The sequence below is a fragment of the Pseudopipra pipra genome, chromosome 14, assembly GCF_036250125.1.
Source record: "Pseudopipra pipra isolate bDixPip1 chromosome 14, bDixPip1.hap1, whole genome shotgun sequence".
Lineage (NCBI taxonomy): Eukaryota > Metazoa > Chordata > Aves > Passeriformes > Pipridae > Pseudopipra > Pseudopipra pipra.
This window is the reverse complement of record NC_087562.1, coordinates 14,184,505-14,206,029: the sequence shown is the minus strand read 5'-3', so window position 1 is coordinate 14,206,029 and position 21,525 is coordinate 14,184,505. Positions and strand designations below refer to the sequence as shown.

At 39.8% G+C, this 21,525-nt stretch overlaps 1 protein-coding gene across 2 annotated transcripts in view; it reads right to left on the bottom strand.

Annotated features, from left to right (window-relative positions):
• LOC135422176 (SHC SH2 domain-binding protein 1-like) overlaps window positions 1–21,525 on the bottom strand; it is a 101,836-nt gene that overhangs the window by 72,528 nt on the left and 7,783 nt on the right. Inside the window, exons 9-13 of one of the 2 annotated variants that reach the window (XM_064671203.1) lie at window positions 20,654–20,785; window positions 19,630–19,748; window positions 19,208–19,294; window positions 18,720–18,858; window positions 18,101–18,478 (exon numbers count right to left, since the gene is read on the bottom strand). In XM_064671203.1, coding sequence (XP_064527273.1) covers window positions 18,156–18,478; window positions 18,720–18,858; window positions 19,208–19,294; window positions 19,630–19,748; window positions 20,654–20,785 — 800 coding nt within the window. In that variant the 3' untranslated portion in view covers window positions 18,101–18,155. Of the gene's footprint in view, window positions 1–18,100; window positions 18,479–18,719; window positions 18,859–19,207; window positions 19,295–19,629; window positions 19,749–20,653; window positions 20,786–21,525 lie in introns of those variants that run through there. The other variant, XM_064671204.1, reaches the window with a different exon arrangement.

Genomic DNA, 21,525 nt, shown 5'->3' with positions numbered 1-21,525 from the left:
GCTCTGATAAATCAACACACAAGCCATTAAATGGTTCATTATCCCAGTAATATGATTCATTCTCTCTGCCAGCAAACACAAGAAATGATGGGCGTCTTCTACTTGCAACCATGACTGTCCATCAATATAACAGATTAACTGTGTGAGGGAGTTCAGTTTGGTGCAGAGGTCAGTGGGATGCTTCATCTGGCAATTTTTCTTCTGCAAGGCTTGACCTCTTAGCGGGGGGGAGGAAGTGTGGACAGAGAAGAGAATGGGGTTATCCTGCTGTGTAGACAGCTTTTAAAAACAAAATAGTCAGTAAGTCCAAAAATAAGAGCCATGACAGAAGAAAAAGAGACAGAGCTCACAGGTACCCAGCCAGCTCTTTTCACACGTGTAGTCAACAGAATTGAGTTCGGATTCTTTCTTTCTTAGGAAACCAACACTTATACACAGTTTCAAAAGGCAAATAATTCTGGTATTATCTGAACATGGGCACTGAGACATGCCTGCACTTGGGCACCATGAAGTCTGGCACAATCAGTAGTCTGTACTTAGAAAAGGTCTAAAACTCAAAGCATGGCAATATGCTGCAGATCAGGAGTGAGCTGCACTGGCAGCTTTACATCTGCACACTGACATTTAATGTCTCTCTTCTCTGTAGCCTAACACTTAATACCAGTTCCTGAGTACTTATTGTAGTTACCACTTAAAAGTCTTTGTGACTACCAGCATGGAAATAGTTTTAAATGTCTTCCTAAGGAATTCTAATCTTCTTACTGTAGTATGAGTGCATTCAATTCATTTCTAAATAAAAACCTCTACATAAAAATGATCTGATTCAAGTGAAAGAGCAATGCAACCCTACTCCTTTACACAGTGATTACCTCGAGGAAAAATCCATCATTTGAACATTGATGATGATCCATTATAGGAAGAGCAGTGCCCAAGTGGGTATAGAATAGCTGCTCTACTCTGACAGAACCAAATATCACTTTTTTACTATGCATTCATTTTTCAAATAGTCCAAAAGGTCCAGACAGCTGTAAAAATACACTGTACAGTAGATTTCTTAGTGAAGAAAGAGGATGAAGTTCTCTATGGAAAGCAGTAATTCAAGAATGAAAACTGTATTTCATTTGCTTTAATTTGGCTGTAAAAAACTAAACAAAACAAACAAAAACAAATGAACAAACAAAGAAGAGTACCATATTCCTAAAGTAACTTAGAACTTGCTGCTTATGTGGAATACATGAAGAGGGGAAAGAAATGGAAAAAAAAAAAGAATGCAATGTATGAGCCCACAATTGTTTCCTTTTAAACTGGAGATATCCCCATAATTTGCTATTTAGCAGAAGGTAACGATTCCTCTGCCTTTCTGTTTGTTTGAGGAAGTGGGAGTGTTTGTATACAGGAAATTCTATTCTAAAGCCATTTTCTGACTCAAGTTACATCAAAGAAAGCCTTATATGCTACTGAAAAGTTCAGACTCTTATCAGCCCACATTTCTGATTAGGTTTGCTGGGCTTATTCTGCCCCAGTTTCTGGCCAGCTGTCCTGAAGGATGTGATACAGAAACCCACCCAAACCTGGGTCCTGAATTCCAGCACTTCAGGGGAAGGCCTTTCATTCTTGTCATCTTTGACAAACCTACAATAATTAGGGATTTCTTTTTGTCCAAATTAAGCCATATTTAATGGTTTTAATGATATTTTAATATCTTATCCAAAACTGCAGGAAAAATGCAAAGGAAGCTTTTCAATTTTCAGCAATTGTTAGTTTTGCTTTATATAAAAGGCTTATATAAATAAGCTTATACAAAAAGTTTATCTAAAACCTCTTCTAGAATTTTCAGGGCAAGTAAAACATCTTCACTTCCGTTTGGCTGAATGCTCCTGCAGTGCTGCTAGAATTCTGATTATTTTGGAAAAACATGAACAGTCTTCAGCTGTTGATGGTCTCAGCTGACACAGACATTCCTGGGTGTTTATGATTAAAAGAAAAAAAGCATTGTGTGTAGCATCCATTTAGATATGATTCAGTCACAAATGATCACGTTATCATGAAGATTTGCAATGAAATTCTGACCTCTCTGCACTAAATGGCAGAACTCTCACCCTCAGTGGGAGCAGCTCTCTTCATTCTGACAGTTGTGCACCTGGTGAAAGGGATGGCAGCTGTCCCACAGAACAGCCCCTGCTCAGACACAGCAGTTGCAGTTAGAGATGCTTTAATTCTCCTGGAGGAGAATCAGCTCTTTAGTGGGTTTTGGGAATAGTGATTACAGAAAAGTGGAAGGATGTTTTAAGGGAAGGACAAGCATACAAGCACAGCTCTAATAAAGCAAGATAAAGTCATCTGTTTTCCCCTCTCTCCAGGAACTGTTTCACAGAGCAGTAAAATAAGCAATATGGACACAACCTATTTTTATTCTGCCATGAACCCTTGCAAGGAGCATTCCTGACCAAGGATATTTGGGTAACTTCATGGCTAAACACTGAAAAGAAGCCCACATGCTTCCCTACTTCTCTAAGACACATTACAATGTCTGTCTTGATTTTTTTCTTTTTTTATTCTTCTGATTGATTACACTCCCAAGGAGATTGCTTTTTTCCCCAAGAAAACTAAAGCAAATAAAGTCTCTCCCATGGACACACCACAGGACTTTCATAAGCTGCTTATGCAAATGACTCCTCAACTGGAGATGATTCTACACAGGACACAAACATCAATTTGGGATGTACAGAACTGAGATGCAATAGGAACCCTCCTATTTCTGCTTCCATGACATGCAGTTTAGGCTACACCAGTATTTTCCACTGGCTTCTGATTCAGTAGACAAATAATCTTATAGCCAAACTGTCTCATCAAAACATACATTACTGGTACTGCTACTGCTTAACCCACCTTTTTCTTTTCTCCTGGGAGATTCACATTGTGCTTCAGGACTGGCTGAGTGAAGGAAATCAAATCCTTTCTGCAGTATCAAGCTTCTTCTTCTGCATAAAAACTCATCTGTGAGGAGAAAAAACAAAAAGGAGGGGGAGGAGTGGGGAGCAAGGAATTCTTGGGGATTCTCACAAACTTCCTACTTGATGTAAGCAGGCAGGAGCATTTGTCTTACACAGAGATACCTCCCACCTGCCAGCCTTCTACACCCCCTGGCTGGCAGGTGGATTGCATCTTCCTCCCTCCATTGTGCTGGAGGGGCACTGATTGCCTCAACAGCTTCTTACTTTTGGTCAAGTGTAAAGACATGAGAAACCTTCCCTGTTCACCTATTTTTTTGGTTGGTTGGTTGGGGTTTTTTAACCCCTCCCAGGAAGAATTCACTTGTTCCAAAGGTAAAAAAAAAAAGCAACTTTCTTGTCAAATACTAAACTATTTTATTCTTTGGATTAAATGCCAAGCATACTTCACACTTCCAGTTTTTGAAAAAAAAGTGTCCTGTGAGGTTTTAAGTGTTTGTACATCTAAACAGTCCTGCACTTTCACAAAAGCATTGATTTCAACTTTATCCCATCTCAGCAAGCATTCCCTGGGAATTAAATGGAAATGACAGCGCCAGAATTGGTTGTGGATAATGTATTTGGAACCAGATTACATAAACTTGTATTATCGATAATTAATTGATGCCCAAACAGAGAGATCTGCCTTTCTAGATTCACTTATAGAAATAGCACCTTATGGCATATTTTCACAAATCTGTTTTCCTACAACTGGGAAAACATTATGTCAAAAAGCAATGAAATGTGACACATTCCTCCAGAGCAGAGATATTATCTTTCTCTGAAACTAGAAGGCACAAATGAAAAAAATTAGCAAAGAATTAACGTTTTTAAGGACTCCTAATATGCAAAATTATTTCATTGAAATCAACAGCAGTTGGGTTTATCTCTTGACATGGTACTTCCAGTGGAGGATCTCAGAGGGACTGATGTTCCAACCCCAACAACTAATCATGATTCAGATACTTATTAGAAATAGCAAGAAAGAGTAATTTAAGTAATAAATCTCTTGGAAGATATTTTTCCTTTTGTCCTCCCAGACAGAGTTTGAGCCATTTCTTTCAGACTCCTACAATACAAGAGATATCTTGATTTAGTGAGACTCAGGAAGGGGAGGGTAAGGCGGTATGGTAAGGAAAAAAAAAAAATCTCCATAAAACATCACATATGAGGTAAAAGAAGAAAGCTGTGATTAATGAAAGTCACGAATAGCTCAAGTTCAAGATCTCCTGATTTTTTTGCTGCAGTCTTCTTTATATTTTCCTAATTATGTATTTTCTTTGTTAAAATGCAAACTTTTAACAAAAAAAAAAACAGAACAAGTATATTTTTATTCAAAGTCATATAACATTTAAATGAGAAAAGCATTTCTGAAGTGCCAGATTTTGACATTCAACATTTAGCTGTACTGACTATCAAGTTTAATGCTGACATACACTGAATTTCAGCGGTTGGATGATTTCTTCCAATATAACTGCCTTTTGTGACCAGGATATATAGTCCTGCATATTTTTTCAGTAACTACTGGCAAGTATCAAAGGCACTATAAATAATTTCACAGAACACCTTTCAAAAACATTGAGACTGAAACAGTTCCAACACTGAATTCCAGAAGTCTGGGGGTTTCTAACCCAATATGCAACACTGCAATGTGTAGAACTAGAAAATTAATGTTACAGATGAAGTAAAGAGAAGAGAAAGAGTTACAATATATGTAACTTGAAAACTGTTTTCCAAAGTCACTAAACTGGAAACATCTCATAAACAGAAGCAATTTCCAAGTGCCACCAGTCTCAACACAAAATTTGGTGTTACTATAGCAACCTATTCACATTTCTAGGCTTCTGTGTTTAACTGTGGATGGTAACACTGCCCGAGCTGCTGTCACCCAAACACACAGCGGGGGAATAACGTCACTCACAGGAGCCAACAGAGACATCCCGAACTGAAGGCAGAGTGATGGGTGAAAAGTTCCCCCTGCTAGCACAGGTGAGCAGTTTATCGGGTATATGCACACACAAACTCCACAAGTGAGGCACCTCGAGCTGTCTCTGGTTTCTGGGCGGTCCCTGATGAGACAGCAATAACAGCACGCTGGTCACTCTGCACAGTTCTAGCAGTGCGGGCATGAGCTCTGGTGTAGCTGGACAAACAACATTCTGAAGGTTATCATCTCACATCACAGTGAACACAGCTATCTTTGGAAAGAAATCGCTCCAAGCCAGTCGTGTTTGTTTATGTTTTGTCCTCACACGCAGGGTTTGTAAGCAGCTAAAGTGAAAGTTTTATACTAGAGTGCCTTCTAGTGGCTACGGAGCTGCAAACCTCAGCTTGGCACAGAAATCCTAACATTTGCCAAATAATTAGTCCGTAAATGAATCAACACAAAAATATATTTATAGATGTCTTATTGGAAATATTTGTTACATGTCAGAACCACAGCTTTCCATGGTAATGCTGTTTGTAAAAATAGAAACATGATTTAGAAACGAAAATATATTACTAACCAAACAATTAAGCACGGAAAAAAAAAACATAACAAAATAAACGATATACTTAGCCTGCATTGCAGACTTATGCCAGGTGGTAAAAATTATCAATATCATTATTTCATTGAATAATTCTAATATCAGTATTTATTAGAATTATTTTAACTGTACCAGCCACACATTAAAAGTTCACATAAGGTTGAACCATTAAAAAAAAGGCAAAAAGTTTTACACTTGGATTTTCTTAGCAGCTTCCAACCTGCCACCACAGTAGCTCAACATCTAATAGACCAACCCTGCACTGAGCCCAAATGCACAATTTTCTTTTGTAGATCAGAAAAATAAATCTTGCTGGTGGGTTGCACATACAATAGTAGTCCATTCATGTTACCTAAGTATCTGCCTAAACTCTTGTTTGTTTGGGTCTTTCCTAGGAAAAAAGGAGTGTGAAATAGTGATACTGTTGGCTCCTATTGAGAAATCCAGTATAGGGAAGCTAATCCCAGTATAGGGAAGAGAATATCTCTAGATTATCTGATGCTGTAGTTTGTAACCAAGCCCATGCTTTGATTAGACTACAAAACCAGTCTCAACTGGAAATTCTCCAAGATATAAAACTATCTGAAAAGGTGAAAGAGAAATGGTCAGACTGCACAGGGGTCGTTGCCTTTTTCTCAGCCTATCAGCCTGGTCTGTGAAGTGTTTTGCAGCCTTTGCATTGTTGTACACACACTGCAGGTGCAGCTCCCTGGCTCCTGGGTTTAATGTCCTTTCACTAATGGCAGCAGGCTTTGGAACAACTCTCCGGCTTAAACGTTAGAGGAAGAAATGGAAACTACTGGTGAGGGAAATGATGAGGGATCATCCTGTTCAGAGATTTGTGCCTCTCCACCTGCCTCTGGGCTATCTCACCAGCACTGCACCACACTGGAGTCACTTCATCAAATATCTTTTCCTTCTCTGGAAATATAACAGACCAGTGTACAAAAGCCATGGGGAGCAATACCATTTCCAAGGAACACCAAAATTTGTTGGCTACGCACCAAACCCTGCTAAATTTATTTGAATGTTTCGTATGCACCTCTGAAGAGCAGTTTAATGGTTACAGAAAACGTAGGGGAAGGCTTCATTCAGATTTAGGGTTCATTAGGAAAAGTACTTAAAACTGATTGCAAATTTGTATAGACAACAGATAAACAATCCTTACTTTCCAAATCGCTCCTGATTACCAACCACATTATCACACACACATCCCTGTTAATTACCTTATTTAAGCCCAAAAGTAAATGCTGCTGCTCCTATAATTCCCAATGGAGGCTTCTCCACAAGGACAGCTTTATACCAGAGAATTGAATTGTCTCACATTACACTGTGCTTAATTTATTTACATTTGTTGAAAAACATAACAAAAACTTCTAGTAATTTAGGGAATTGTGCATGCAGATAAAAACTGACATACTTGAAGATCAGCTGAACTTTTAAGTCCCACTGGGGTACCCTCTGTGAGAAAACCACTCAATACACAGAAAATGAGGCAGTTCTCCATTTCCCCGACCTGCTGCAACTCAGCACCTCCAGTCAGGAGGAGCCTGAGGGAGCTGCTCACCCCCCACGACATCCAGGTTTGTTCCCATGGGATTATCCACAATCCTGAGTACATACCTCAAGCATCCTAGGGATGGAGGGAGAGCTCTCAACCAGCATGGACCAAGCTCAGGAACCTTCTGGAAGCTGCAGACTCCTCAGTTCCTCTTAAAGGCATGGGAACAGCTGCAGTGCTGATTGTTGGACCGTGCTGGGGCAGCACAGGTGTGTGCCCTCAGGACTGGGATACAGGAGCAGCACAGGTGTGTGCCCTCAGGATTGGATTACAGGAGCTGCACTGTTTGTTCTCCATGGCCACGCTGAGGCTGTTGGAATCTCTGCTGTCAGCAGGACTGGGTGCTTGATGCCTCCCAGATACGAGGGCGTTGGAGATAACAAATGCATTCCTCCTCTTGAAGACAAAAGGATGTGAACTTTTATGGACATTTTGAGAATATGCTTTTGAGTCTTACATTGTGTTTTATAACTGATTGTATGGTTTCCCTTATTTTGTACCCCAGTTCCTCATGGCCATGATCCCTGTTTCCCCACTGGTTAATCAACCCCGTCCCATGTTCTACTCTACATGGTTCTCTTTTGCATGCTTCACCCAAATTCCACCCCTTCTTCTAGAAAGTTCAGCCCCCTGCCATATAAAAGGCAGGAGACATTTTAATAAAGGTGCCATTTCACCACCACACCCTGGAGTGATGTGCCTTTCTCCCTTTAGGACTGTCACGAGGGGTGCTGTGGGATTCACCCCCAGCTCCACCAAACCCAGCTTGTACCCGGCAGTGCAGGGGCTGCCGCCTCCCCCAGGCTGATACATCACCTCTGTGCTTTGTTGCACAACATTGAAGCAGCACAACACAGCCTTTGCTCCCTCTGTAAGGAGCTGCTGACTCAGTCCCCTGCAGGGTCACAGAAGAATAATTCACTTTACAGCAGTGAGGCTAATTAATACATGCAAAGCGAAGCACTATGGAAAGGGGAGTCTTATGTAAACAATATACTTAGTATCTTATTAATTACACTGAGACTCAACTAAGACTTTAACTGAAGAAGTCACAGAATCTAGTCAACTGCACAGGTAGTTTCTTAATAGTTGTCAGGCAACCAAAAAGACAAAGATAAATGCTCTCCCCTCAGCTCGGCATCACCAATGGATCAGGTACCCTATGGCAAGGTGAGCCTTTTGGGACATGCCTATAATCTGCTTTTCAGGATTAGAAAGCTGACAGAATACAGAATCCCAAACAAAGCATCAAAAACAAAGTGCAGTCTTCTTTAAAGACATATTCCCAACTGCAGTCTAGCTCAGCACACCTGCACTGGAAATAGAAGCCAGGTCAGGTCTTCTACTGTAGTTCTAAAAGAATATATACTTTCATTCTTTATATACTGAAATATATAAAGAATGAAATTATCTTTTATATACTAAAGTATATAAAGAATGAAATTAAAAGTGAAAATCTTTCCCAGAACTGGGAAAGAAATTTCTTCATGTAGAAATTGGAATGTAGGTAAACAAATGCATTTCTTAAGGAAGTACTGACAAACATTCCACTGCTTAGTCTCACTTGAATAACACTTCTGTTTTGTTTTGGTAATTCCTGAGTATTTATGTCTGGGAACATTAAGAATCAAAACATGCTCCTTTTCCCCTAGCATTGGATTCATTCATGCCTTTCCTGCTTCTATCCAGAAATATCTATGGAGGGTTTAAATAGCTGCAATCTAAGCTCTGAGTCACTGAGGAGAAATGGAGACAAGCAAATGTGTATTAAAAAAACTTGCAGTAGCAAGGATTTGTACATTGCATAAATTTCACAGGCGTTGATTGTTGTGCTCTCAACAGCCAGTGAGATACTCATCGACCTGTTCTGTCAAGTATCAGTCCATTTGCTTCTTATGTGATCAGTTTGCCTTATAGAAACCTTGTTTTCCCATGTAGTAAGTTGTACAAATTCTATTCATTTGCTTCCTTGTGCTGGAAATTATTGCCTTGACCATGAGTTTTCTGTCAAAGCAGAATAAAATCCTTGTTCAAAATTAAGAAATGTACTTGTGAAAGTCTTGTGGTTTAATAATGTATCCATGTTCATGCCTTTTTTTTTTTTTTGGTCTTGGAAAGTAGTTGTGAAAAACAGCATCCTCTGATATGAGAGTTTGTCATGTTTTCATTCTCATATTACACATCTCTCTTTTTTTATGTGCTTGGATATGTTTAGAAATAAAATTAGGATTGAAGAGGAGCTAAGACATTTCAAATTTATGGCTTTGTGGACAGCCTAACTTTTCAGTTGATACAACTGTGGTCATTCTTAGACAGAAGGACACCCAAGGATTACTTCTTGCTGTAGTTCCAACTACCATTCAATAAGACATCACATATGAAGTGCAAGAGAGAGAGTAAAAACTTGGGTCTTTTTGCACAGTAGTGTATTTTTAATTGCTAATTTTTATTGTATTGTCAAACACCAGAACACATTAAACAGTGAAGGTGATACATGGTGATGCCACTGCTAATGTTTAATATGAGGTTTCTCTTGCACTGGATACTTAAAGCCTCTTTCTGTGGTCAGTTAATCTGTATTAGCTGTGCTTAAGAAAAGAGGATCAGTCAAAGAACCGTCTATTTTAATTGTAATCAATTTAGGAAAGCTTAGAGCACCATATGGGGGGAGGCCTCATCACAATCTGAGCTGCACACATACAAAGCAAAGACAAGCTAACACTAAAAAACCTGAGAGCAATGACCTTTTCTACAGAAGGATATAATGTAAACATGATTTGCAAAGAACAATGTTGGGTTAAAGCTCTGATATGCAGCCAGGCATAATGCATGACCAAGAGATTTATTGCAGGACTGGCACTGCCCAGTGTCCCTTGCACATTTTGTTCCTGCAGTAGAGTGACAGAAGCAAACATTGCCACCTCTGGAGCTGTTGTGGTTTTGATTCAGTAATTGAGATCACCTGCACCCCCCTCTGTATTGGCTGGAATGTGCCAATGATGGTACAGGAGAAGTTTGTATCATTACCACTGTAACACACCAAAGACAGTATATTACAGTGGTAATGGCACAAATTCCTTCTCACCTCCTACTGCCTTGGACTCTTAGAAGATATTTTCCCTTTCCTTGCCAGAGAAATACATATGCATCACTATCATCCTGATTTATGCTGAGAGATCAATCTGTGCTTCCTCAAGGCTTTGTGTATGAAAGAAAGAAAAGGATTCATTCCTCTCTCCTCTGTGACAAAGGGCTGATTCCTGGGCTCCACTGCACCTCCAGTTCCTGGCCCAGCATCAGCAACTCTCACAAACATTTTGGTAGCTGCTATTTCCAGCTGAGGACTTCAGCTGCAAAGTCCAGCTGAGGCCTTAGTCAGAGTGCTGGTTAAGGCAGCAAATCAGTGCCAGGAATGTCTGGGGTGAAATGATTTTGCACACACATCCTTTTCTGTTCCTTACGAACCCACCTGAGTCCTGGCAAACTGGACACACTAATCTGGTTGAATTAATGCAACATGTTAAATCTCATCCCATTTTTCCAGTTACATCGAGACCACGAAAAAGAAGGGAAGCATAACTGCATTGTAGAAGTTGATGGGTGTGAAAGAAATTTGGGATGTTAAATAGCTGCAGTCACAGTCTCTGAAGCTTTACATGACTTCAGCTCTGCTGCTGATTATCCAGGGTGCCTCTATGTCAATCTGTCACAAAGTGTCCAGAATTCTCTAGGGAACCATTCCACATTTTCTTGAATAAGGAAACTTTGAACCATGTTTGTTACGGAAAGAAGAGGAAACCATATTGTAGGATAATGGATGTGAAATGAGAGTAGGAGGAATGTAGCTTCTTGTGCTCCCACAAATAAATGGTTTAGAGCTATTGGGAGAAAGGACCCTCTTTCAGTTGGAAAAGTGAAATAAAATTTAACTCTAAATGAAGCTGACTGTTTGCCCTGGATCTGGTGTTTTGTTGGGAATTGTCCCTGTTATAAAAAAGATTGTGAAAATTAGGGTGAGAATACAAAAATCAAGGCATTATTATGGCTACTGTATACTAAAGTGTACATTTTAAATGTTACTTCTTCCAGAAACACACAGTCTGACCAACTGTTTTTAAGTTTGAGCTAGAGGAAAATTTTTTTTTTTAATATAACACATTCCAATTCAGCAGGAAATTGCTATTTGTCTTATGTATTTTTGTGTCCAGGCTACTCTACTCTACTCTGTTATTACCTTTTCCTAATATTATTTATCTTACTGCTGAACATAACCATGAGCCTCTGTTAAAGGTACTGGAACCATTTTCTTCAGTTACCAAAGGACGTATTTGTCTCCAGTAAGATTTAAGTTTGCTCTTTAAAGCTTAAGCATCCTACTAAACTGCTGTCTGCCTGACAGCAATCAGAGCTGGATATTCATTCCATCCATTCCCTACTTCACAAGTATGAGCCTTTGCTCGTTTCAGAGGCAAGACTATTTATGAACCAATTTAATAAAAGATGTAGATAAAGAGCAAAACCATAAAGCTGGGATTTCATCAGTTACTTTGGTAAAGCAGCCAACATTACATTATTTCCATTTTTACTGACCTAAAACATTTCCTTCCGTATTGATGTAAGAAAATGCACACACCACTCAGTCAAGAATCTTTGGAGAGTCCCTTCTGCTGTAACAATGCTGTTCTTCACTGAAGCTCTGAAAAAAACAGAATTTATTTGTGCTAACAAAATATTTGCCAAATCCATGCACTGTCTCATTGAAACTTTCCCACTTGGTTAAATGCCGTTTATTTTTCCATAATTATAGATCTGCATTTTTTATGATTTTTTTTTAGCATTGTATACCTTTTGATTGCTTCCTTCAGTAAAAGCCAATTCAGTCTCTGGTTTTCTTTGATGGGACCCATCTGATTAATCATGACATTCATCTAGAAGTACTATCTACATATGTTGGGCATGTGAAAACCTTTGTTGGGGTTTGTCAGAACTGTAGTGCACTGTTTTAAAAAGCCACTTATGTCTGAAAGTCCATCTCTTGATTTCCAAAGACACAGAATTGTGATTCCCTTAGATAAATTGTGTCCTATGCAGGGAAAAATCATTGAGTCTGTTCCTCAAAAGTACACCAGAATGTGCCATGGAGTGATGCCACTGATGATGAAGAGACTCTGACAGTTCTGTTTCTGAGCTGCACACAGATCAGCTCCCTCACAGATTTATACTCCCTGTCTCCTGAATAAAGGAAATGTTCATGTCAGTATTGCTAATTCATCATAATCACAAGATGAATTTTAGGCACACATCAGATTTTCTATTGAAGAAGAAAATTACTCCTGTTCTTTTTGTGAACAAGTAAGGTCATCAGGAGACACCTTCCACCTGCCAGTCCTCTGAATCCCAGGGTTGAGTTGGATTTTTTTGAATCTTACTGGCCACTTTTTTTCTTCTTCTTTTAATAGAATGCAAAAGCTTTCCATGCACATTTCAGCATGAAAGCCATGTAATTCCGTATTCTTCATACAAAAGAGAAACATCTGCTAGAGCACAAATACTGCAGAATAAACTCCTTTGGGTTAACATTCTGTACTGCCATTATGATATCTTTTTCTATAATTTTAAATCAATCTAATGTACTATGATTGAATACTATGATTAAATGAAGGAGAAAATTAAGCTTAAGACCATACAGATCTCAAAGCTTCTGCAGCATCTACTCCCTATTTTATGTACAGGAGGGAACTGTGGGAGGTGGCAAGAAATCTAAACTTTCTACAGAATTTGGGCATATCAAAAAGATCAGATATGACTTGATGTGCAGTAAATCACATAACAGTGAACTACTTTGCATTGCATTGTATGCGGCTGATGCATCTAAATGAATTACCATTTCTGGTGGTGTCTATCAGGGTTTTTCTAAGATGCTCACTTCCAGTGGGTCAGGAGCAGAATAACGAAGGTATGGCTGGTTCAGTTCTGCTGTTGATAATAAATCCTTTCCTGAAGAGACATTAAGTCACTGGGGCATGGGTATGTGGTTCATTTCAGTTCGTGCAAAGCTAACCTGCACTCAAGAACATCTGCACTCCTGGATTTTATAGGAATTGTTCAGGCTGCAAAGACTGTCCAATTTACCTGTCCAAAAATATAACTGTTTTGGTGGAAGGCAGATTTGCAAAGTCCCTTCTGAGGAAGGCTCAGTGTAACCATGCAGTGGGTGTAGCTGCCCTGCTCTCAGTTTCACTCTTTTTCTCCCTTGGCACTTTCCCTTCACTTTGCTCACTGTCTTCTTCACTGACAAGACTATTTCAGTCAATGAAACTGCTGTGCCTTGCTCTTCAGTGCCCTAATTTGAAAGACCTACTTGTGTCTTGATATATGAAACTGTTGAGCTTAGCAGGTGACTGTATGTTTTCTGTCCACCCACTTTTCCTGATGTTTTCACACTGATTTTTTTTTTTTTAATAATTTCAATCAGTATGTTCCAGGAGGGAAGGAGCACACATACAGTACCAGTGCTTAGGACATTACAGTGTTACAAACAGAAGTGAGTGAGGTAGCATAGAGGACTCGGGCAGCCTTGCAGCAGAGCACAAGTGACTTACACAAGAGGAACGTGCTGTTCTTCCCAGGGCATTGCTATACCCAAGATCTGTAAAGAAACTTTACACCAGCATGTTTCCCAGCAGAAGCAAAAAAAAAACCAAAATAGAAAGCCCCCTCATAGTGAACTAACAAATTTAAACCAGCCTCCTTTGCCTGTTTCTATAGTAACCAGCTGCAGCAAGCGCTTTGCAGAAATTTTAGACACAGGCTGTATGAATTGTTTATGTAATCGTATCTTTTTATGCAGACAGATCTCTGCCTTAATAAAAAGAAGTCTCTGTATCACAGGAGAGATGTGAGCTTTACTGCCTGCATTAGCAGAACAGATGGAATACATGGCACTCACATGAATACAGCAAGAGGCTGAATTTTCACTGTGAATTTTTAACAGCTATGGTTGTTACTCTCTGATGTATCTGTTCTGGGACAGGAAATGGAGCATTCTGTCTTTAGGGCTGTCAGTCAAGCATATCAGACAGCATTAAATTCACTTGTAAAACATCTAGATGTTGTTTCTCTTATACAGTAAATATTTTCCGAAATCACAAATATTTTTATATAATCAGAGAGTTTTGGAGAAAATAAAATCCTGCTGGAGGGACATCTACAATCTGGAGTGAAAACTTAAGAATGTCCTCAGAATATATAATATTCAGTCAGCTTTGACTGTTGAGTCTGTGGAGACAATTTGAAATCCAAAGCCCCCTATGGATGTTTTGTTTCCCTTTTAAAAATGTTGGATTGCTTGTAAAAAGGAATATACTCCAAAGCTTTAGACCTTCCTGCTTAAGTCTAAGAAGAGGCAAATTAGGAAAGTTATAGCAGTTTTCTACACCGGAAATGCAGCCTTAACCTCTTTTCAGCATTTAAAAGAGGAGATTTAAAACATTGCACATTACAAACAGGACATCTAATGAGAGCCTTAGTTACAGACAAGCAAAGCATCTCACCACTTTACCCTCAGGATGTGATCAATATAGTCCAAAATACTATTTTCCTGTGGATTTGAAAACACTGAAGCAAGAGAAGCTATGATGTTAGTCTATGGGAATTCTAAGCACCCTTTTAACTCACCTGAAAATAAGGTCTCACAAAAGAAAGGCACGTATAGCACAAAGTAAAGGCAGGTACAGAATTTTGGGAAGATACATCAGCTGTGCCATGCTCATTTTTTCCTACTTTTTGTTGAAACATTTCAGAATAAAATTTAGAATAGAGAATTATTCATAGCAGGATAAGATTTATTTTTAACTCTTGACATAATATGACATTACAGTAACAGATTTAGTATAAATTTAGATCCAACTGCCTTTCTCTTACTGCAAAGCCAGATAAGTTCCCTTCAAACATTTGGTTTTCAAGACCGTTCACCCTTCTATTTTAACTCTCTGCATTTGGTGGCATAACTTGTTTCTAAGCCTTTTCTTCCACTATGCTTTTTTTTCCTTACTTACTGACAGTTCCCAGATTAGAAGCTGACTGACTATTAATTATTCCTTTATATCGCTGAATGAGTTTTTCCCCATTATTTGTAGAGTTGCTACAGATATAAAACAATCATTCATTCTGTACTTCTGATACAGCTTCTAAAACATTTTACTGGTGTTATCCAAAACCTGTGCTCCTAAATAATTCAGGTACTTGACTCTAATGCAATGACATCTTTAAAAAGCCACATGATAGGTAAGGCCAAACTATCTCTGATAATGACCAATAGCAAACACAGAGGAAAACAGATTAGCAATTTTATACAAAGTCTTGTAGAAACAGCATCACTAGGGTAGCAAAACTAGGAGAGAATGTTTCTTTAAGATACAGCCTAAATTAAGCTGGCTATCCAACCCCTAATGGAATTATATTCTAAGAAGTATTCAGATCTCACATGAAACACAACACAAGGTGGATTTTGAGACTACTTTCCACATTAGCTATTTCTGCAATTAGGCTGGGAAGAGAAATGGTGAATTTCACCATAAGAATGGGATCTTACACATATTATTGGTCTCATCAAGGTTCCTATCACAGCTTTTTATGTACTGTAATATACATTTATCAGCATGAGAGATAATTTCCTCTATGACTTTACTATAATTTCCCCATAAGATTAGTCTCAGACAAGTTTTCCCACTAATATACCAATACAGTCAAAGAAAATTCTATACAGCACTAACAAAATAATTATTGGCTTGTTCAAATTACTCTTAGTCAGGGAAGGAACATAAACACAGATGATGTCTAAATTGAAAACAGGAAAGTAACATCCTCAAACAGTAGGAATGATCAAAGTTACCTTGCATTGAAATGATGAAATTGATTTTTCATTAGGAGTAAAAATACATGTATTTCATATACCTAATGGGAAAAAACAAAATCAATGTTCATCTGTGTGTGTGTGGGGGGGGGGGTGGTGGTGGCAAATTCCTTATTGATTTGAAATAAATTGCAATTTAAAATGTCCAAGAGATTAATTTACTGTATCACTTCACTATTCAGCAAACAGCAAGAGTAACCCTGGTGTACATGGCCAAAAATACCAACATAATGAAATGTCCATGCATAAATGGATCTGCTGAAATAACATTCTAAATCTGGCTAATTCAGCTGCTCTCTCTGAATTTAATTATTCTAATTAAAATCATCAAGCATCTATCTGCCACGAGACAATTAGAGGGTTGTATTTTCATATCCAAAAGAAAATGCAAAGCTTTACAACTGAAAACTACTCTATTCCTACAAGATACAATGCCAGAAAGAAAAACATGATAATCTGTGAAACCTCCCCCAGGAATGGAAATGGAACATAAGACAGACACATTTGAACAGTGAATACTTGAGCTGTGTTTCCACTTGATCAGGTAGCACAAAGGACTTCAAAGGCAAAAAAAAATGGTAAGGTGCAAGCAAGGCAAAGGTTTTCACACTTCCTGTCATCCCATTTTAAAGCCAATAGGTTCTTGCTGTTTCTCACTATATTTCAAACAAGTCTAAAAGGGAAGAGATTCTTCTGTATTTAAAAAAAAGCAAAAGAACCAGGGGCCATCCTTGCCCAGAACCAGGAAAAGTTGGAAGCACTGAGCATCAGTCACTTAATTTCAGAGAAAAGGTACCCTGCCAGCCAAACACCAACTTGAACCTACAGTATTTCTCTCCCAGACTGCAGAAGCACATCAGTGACTAGCACTTCCTTTAAAAACAGCTGCACAGGTGACTGTGTGAGGACTAAGAATGTGCTAATGTGATAAATACCTGTGACAAACAGGCTTCACACTATTAAACAAGCACACCAAACCTGGAGAAAAGCACAAAAGGGCACAATTTAAAATAAGCCTTTGAAGGAAAGATCTGAAAGACTCTTTGAGGACTCTCAAGTAAAGTGGTACTTTGTTATACTACTGCTTTCAGGTTTTAATCTTCTGCTGAGAGATTAAGGGTTTACTAGAGTGAGTTAAGACCACCCAGTCATTTACCAAAAATTACACAAGTGCTTCATACTGTGTGACTCAAACTGCAGTCTGTGGACCACGAGGTGGGTTTGTGGACCCTCACAGACTGTCCTCAATCACAGCAGTCAGGCAAGATAGACTAGAAACAGGCACAATAAAACAGCTGAAATTATTAATGTTCCTATATGAGCCACAGGAATCAAAGCATTTGTAAAAAGCAGGAAAGGGAAACTATTCCTGCTAGAATTGGATGATCAATTCACCAACTAGGCTAAGAAATCTGCTTGCCTGTAGGCATAGAGAGGAACTCTGAGCTGAGGAGCTTCTCAGAGAGCTAAACTCTCCCTGAGAGGTCCAGTGTCTGCAGCCTATTACCCTTCACACATGACATCAAAACATTCTTGAGTGGCCTCAGTATCTATCGAGATCTGGCCTGTCCCACAGTTCAGTGACAGGAGCTTTGTCTTCCAAGGCATTGTAAGATGTCCAGGCTGGGGCAGACCTGCTGGAGAGCAGCTCTGCAGAGTAGGACCTGGGGGTCCTGGTGGACAACAAGCTGTTCCTGGACCAACAGTGTGTCCTTGTGGGCAAGGCCAATGAGATCCTGGGATGCATTAGGAAGAGCATTGCCAGCTGGTTGAGGGAGGGGATCCTGCCCCTCTATTCAGCCCTGGAGAGGATCAGCTGGACTGGTGTGTCCAGTTCTGGGCTCCTCAGGACAGGAGAGACATGGAGCTCCTGGAGCAGGTCCAACAGAGGGCTACAAAGGGCTGTGAGAGAGGCTGAGGGAGCTGGGCCTGGTGATGGACCCACTGTGGTCCCTTCCAACTTCACCCATTCTGGGACTTGGTGCAGCTCACTCCTGAGAATTACAGTTTTGAAAGAAAGAGAGGAAAGAGCTACAAAATGAGTTTTTAGCCCCAGTTCTTTAATCAGGATTACACTTGGGAAATAAATGCACAACATCAAAACACAACACAGGCATGTGATCTAATTGGTAACTGTAAAACTTGTCTGCTGCAATGGACACTCAGAAAACAAAGGTACCAAAACTTCCTTTCCCATTCCACTTGAACTGATTGCCCTCAACAGAGACAAACATATCCTGGGACAGGAAGTTTTCATCAGCTTCTGTAATTCCCAGTTCACTCAGTCTTTTCTTGTGCCTCTTGCTCTTCTTTGCAGCAGTAGCCCCAAGTTCATTTGCCATTTCACAGTTGCCTTCAGTTTGCCCAGAAGTCCCAGCTCGCTCATAACGCTCCAACTCATCAGTCACACACTCAGGTTGTTGTTCCTGCCCGACCTCCTCCACAGAGGCTGTCTCATCACCTGACTGGGTAGGTTGTGTACTTCCTAAGGCAAGAAACAGGAAGAGTGTCACCACAGTCATGCAAAAGAGCCCCATCACTAAAACCTCATGGAATTCATTTTCTTCAGTCTTAACATCTTCACCTCATCCCACTCACTCTTTGGTTTGCTACTTCGTGACAGCCACAAATTTCAAATACAAACTATGAATTATTCAGTCCAAAAGCCTGGGTATACTAGATTTACTAGTTTTAGGAGTTTCCTCTAAGAAGAGAAAAATCAATACCTGTTGTTGTCTGTGATGAAGCACCCTTTACCTCCAAGGGTCCTGGTCTAACCAGGACCACACCATATCCTTCATTATTATGGATCACATTCTTAACCATGGTTATCTTGGGAACATCATAAGGCTCATCTAAGAAGCTCTGCAGAAAAAAAAATAAAAATCCCCCACATCATGTCCAGCTAAAGGGCTGCTAAATTCTTCCAGTTTTAGGTGCAATCAGTTCTATGTATTGGCTAGGGTTGGATCATTTGCCTATACAAGTGGCATTGCAAAAGGCATTTTCTCTTTCTGGCAGATAAGAAATCAAACCAGTTGACTGCTGTGGTGGCCAACCCAAGGCAAAACAAGTACCATTATCATCATATGTGACATGTAAGAGTTTCAGCATAATGCAGCCAGGCTTTAAGCCAACCTAAACATGAGTTACTGGCACTAATTCTAGCAGTTGTAAGCTTTTGGAAAACAAGTGCATTGTGCCTGGGACTGACCTTGATGAGTATTCCCTCCTTGCAGTGGTGGATGCCATTGTGGACCAGGGTGCACGTACTCCCTGGATAAATTTCCATACCAGCTCCCTGCAAGACACAATTGGCAGCAGTTTTAAAAATATTGCAGGATGTGAATCACTCCAGAAATGCATCAGTTATTATTTCATAGATGTCTGCTGCTGCAACATCATTTCCCATCATCACACTCAAACCAGCATGAGACATTTCAGTAGACACTGTCAGAGGATACAAGACCCCTGGGACCAATCTCTTCAACTCAATAACGTGTAGCTGTCTAAAATTAATTTGTAAAGGTTCTCTCCAGAGCGACAGAAGTCACGCTGTGACTGACTGTACCATTTCCAAACAGAAACCTTCAGTTTAATTTAGGAAATAAGGCAGAGTTAAGGATCAGGCTCTACCTTGGCCCCGTAGAGATCAGAGTTCTTCATCACCAGCTCAGCTGACATCCGCACTGTAATGCCTGTGGTTTCACACTGTAACACACAGTTCTCCAGGGTGGTTTTCCCACGATGGATATCTGCATGCACAGAAACCAATTACTGCTGGATGAGACAGTCATGCAAAGACAAAGCCCTCCTACAGATAGGCAGCCTTGTAGCATTTTTGCACTGTGATAAAACTCCCATTTTAATTTTATCCACTTTGGGTTAATTTGAATGATTTGCCCATGCATGGTTGGAACTCGTGCTGTTTTTCTAGAACAAGCAGGAACACTGCTGCAAGGGAGCACCAGCCAGAGGTTTGTCAGCTTTTTTTTTTTAAACAACAGCAACAATTGTTTCATTACATTCCTAAGAGACTTTTGAATTCAAAAGATATTAAACAGATGCATGCAAGTGTTAACAAACATTTTAACATGTTAAAATCAAATGTCTGTTGAGGCAAAGTACTAATCAGCCCCTTCTGCAAAGACAGGAGGCCATGGCCAATAAACTCATTGGATACAATTTAGGATTGGTTGAGTCTCAGTTTGAACCTGCTGTCAGAACCAAAGTTTACCCCACTCCTACAGCATATGCCATTCCTCAGTGGAGCACTGGCTGGGTCAGCTACAGCTGAGTATTGCCCTGGGGGCATTCTGTGGAAAGAGGAATTATTTCCTTCTCCAGGTAGCCTGACACAGGCTGTGCAGCAGTCAGAGTCAGGTTGCCTTAACAGCAGAACAATGATCAAGTCAAATGATCTTATCCCAGTATATTAAAACAGAAGAGCCACAACAGCTTGGAAGTAGAGTATAAGTTATTTTGATGTCCACATTAGAAGCAAGTTGAGAAGAGGAGGAAGCTTTGATAGTGATACCTGGAGGGCTCCTCTCTAGAATATTTTGTTGAAACTAGTAAACTCCAACACTGGGTCCCAGCTTTAATTCTAACACTAAATTATGAAAGAGTCCCAAAAAGGTCAGGATGCTTTTACACTTACTTATAATCCCCTCCACAGCATCATGTTGCACCAGCTTCAAACCAGAGATCCTCACATCGGCTCCTGTACAGTCAAAAAAGTTGTCTCCTTTGCCCTGCTTTTCTATCACGATATCATCTGGCATCCCATAGCCTGAAAGCAGAGGGGAAGGGGAAGGTGTGAAGCATAACTGGTGACAAAGAGGTGCTCAGTACATAACAGACCTTTAAATTAAAGATGCAGGTTTAAAACTTGAGGTACTAATACATTGAATAGGATTTTCTACCAAGTGCCCAGGCCACACCCTTCCCTGGGCCCCTCTGTGCCAAGGTACAGGCACTCAGAACCCAACTCAAATTTACCTTACTGGAATGGCACACAACAAAAGGCAAAATTAGCTGAGACAGTTGAACAAATGGGTAACTGAGCTCACATTTGCTAAGGCCAAAGTTCTCACTGCCAAAAGTTACAACAGAGCAGGGAGATGCAATGAGGACACACAGGCACCTCCAGTCTGCTTTCAAAGGACACAAATTCACTAGAGCAGGCAGAGGATTCAAAGAGCACAGAAGGTAAAAGCAGTCCTCACCACAACACAAGGAAAAAAGTGCAAAGGACTTGATATTGTTAGTGAGCCTTAATCAACATGAAACTTGGGTGAAAATTCAGTGTTTGTGTGTTACACAGGCTTCCAGATGAACTCAGATTAAAAAGAACCTTTCACAAGCATATGCCAACATTGATTTACTGAGCCATCCCCAGTTGTCAGCATTCAAACACTTACAGAGAAATTTATGAGCAAGTAAAGCTTTTATTGCTTGTCACTGACAACAATCATAATAAGGAAAGCAATAATGCAACATCTATTAAAGCAGCACGAGTCCTATCATCTT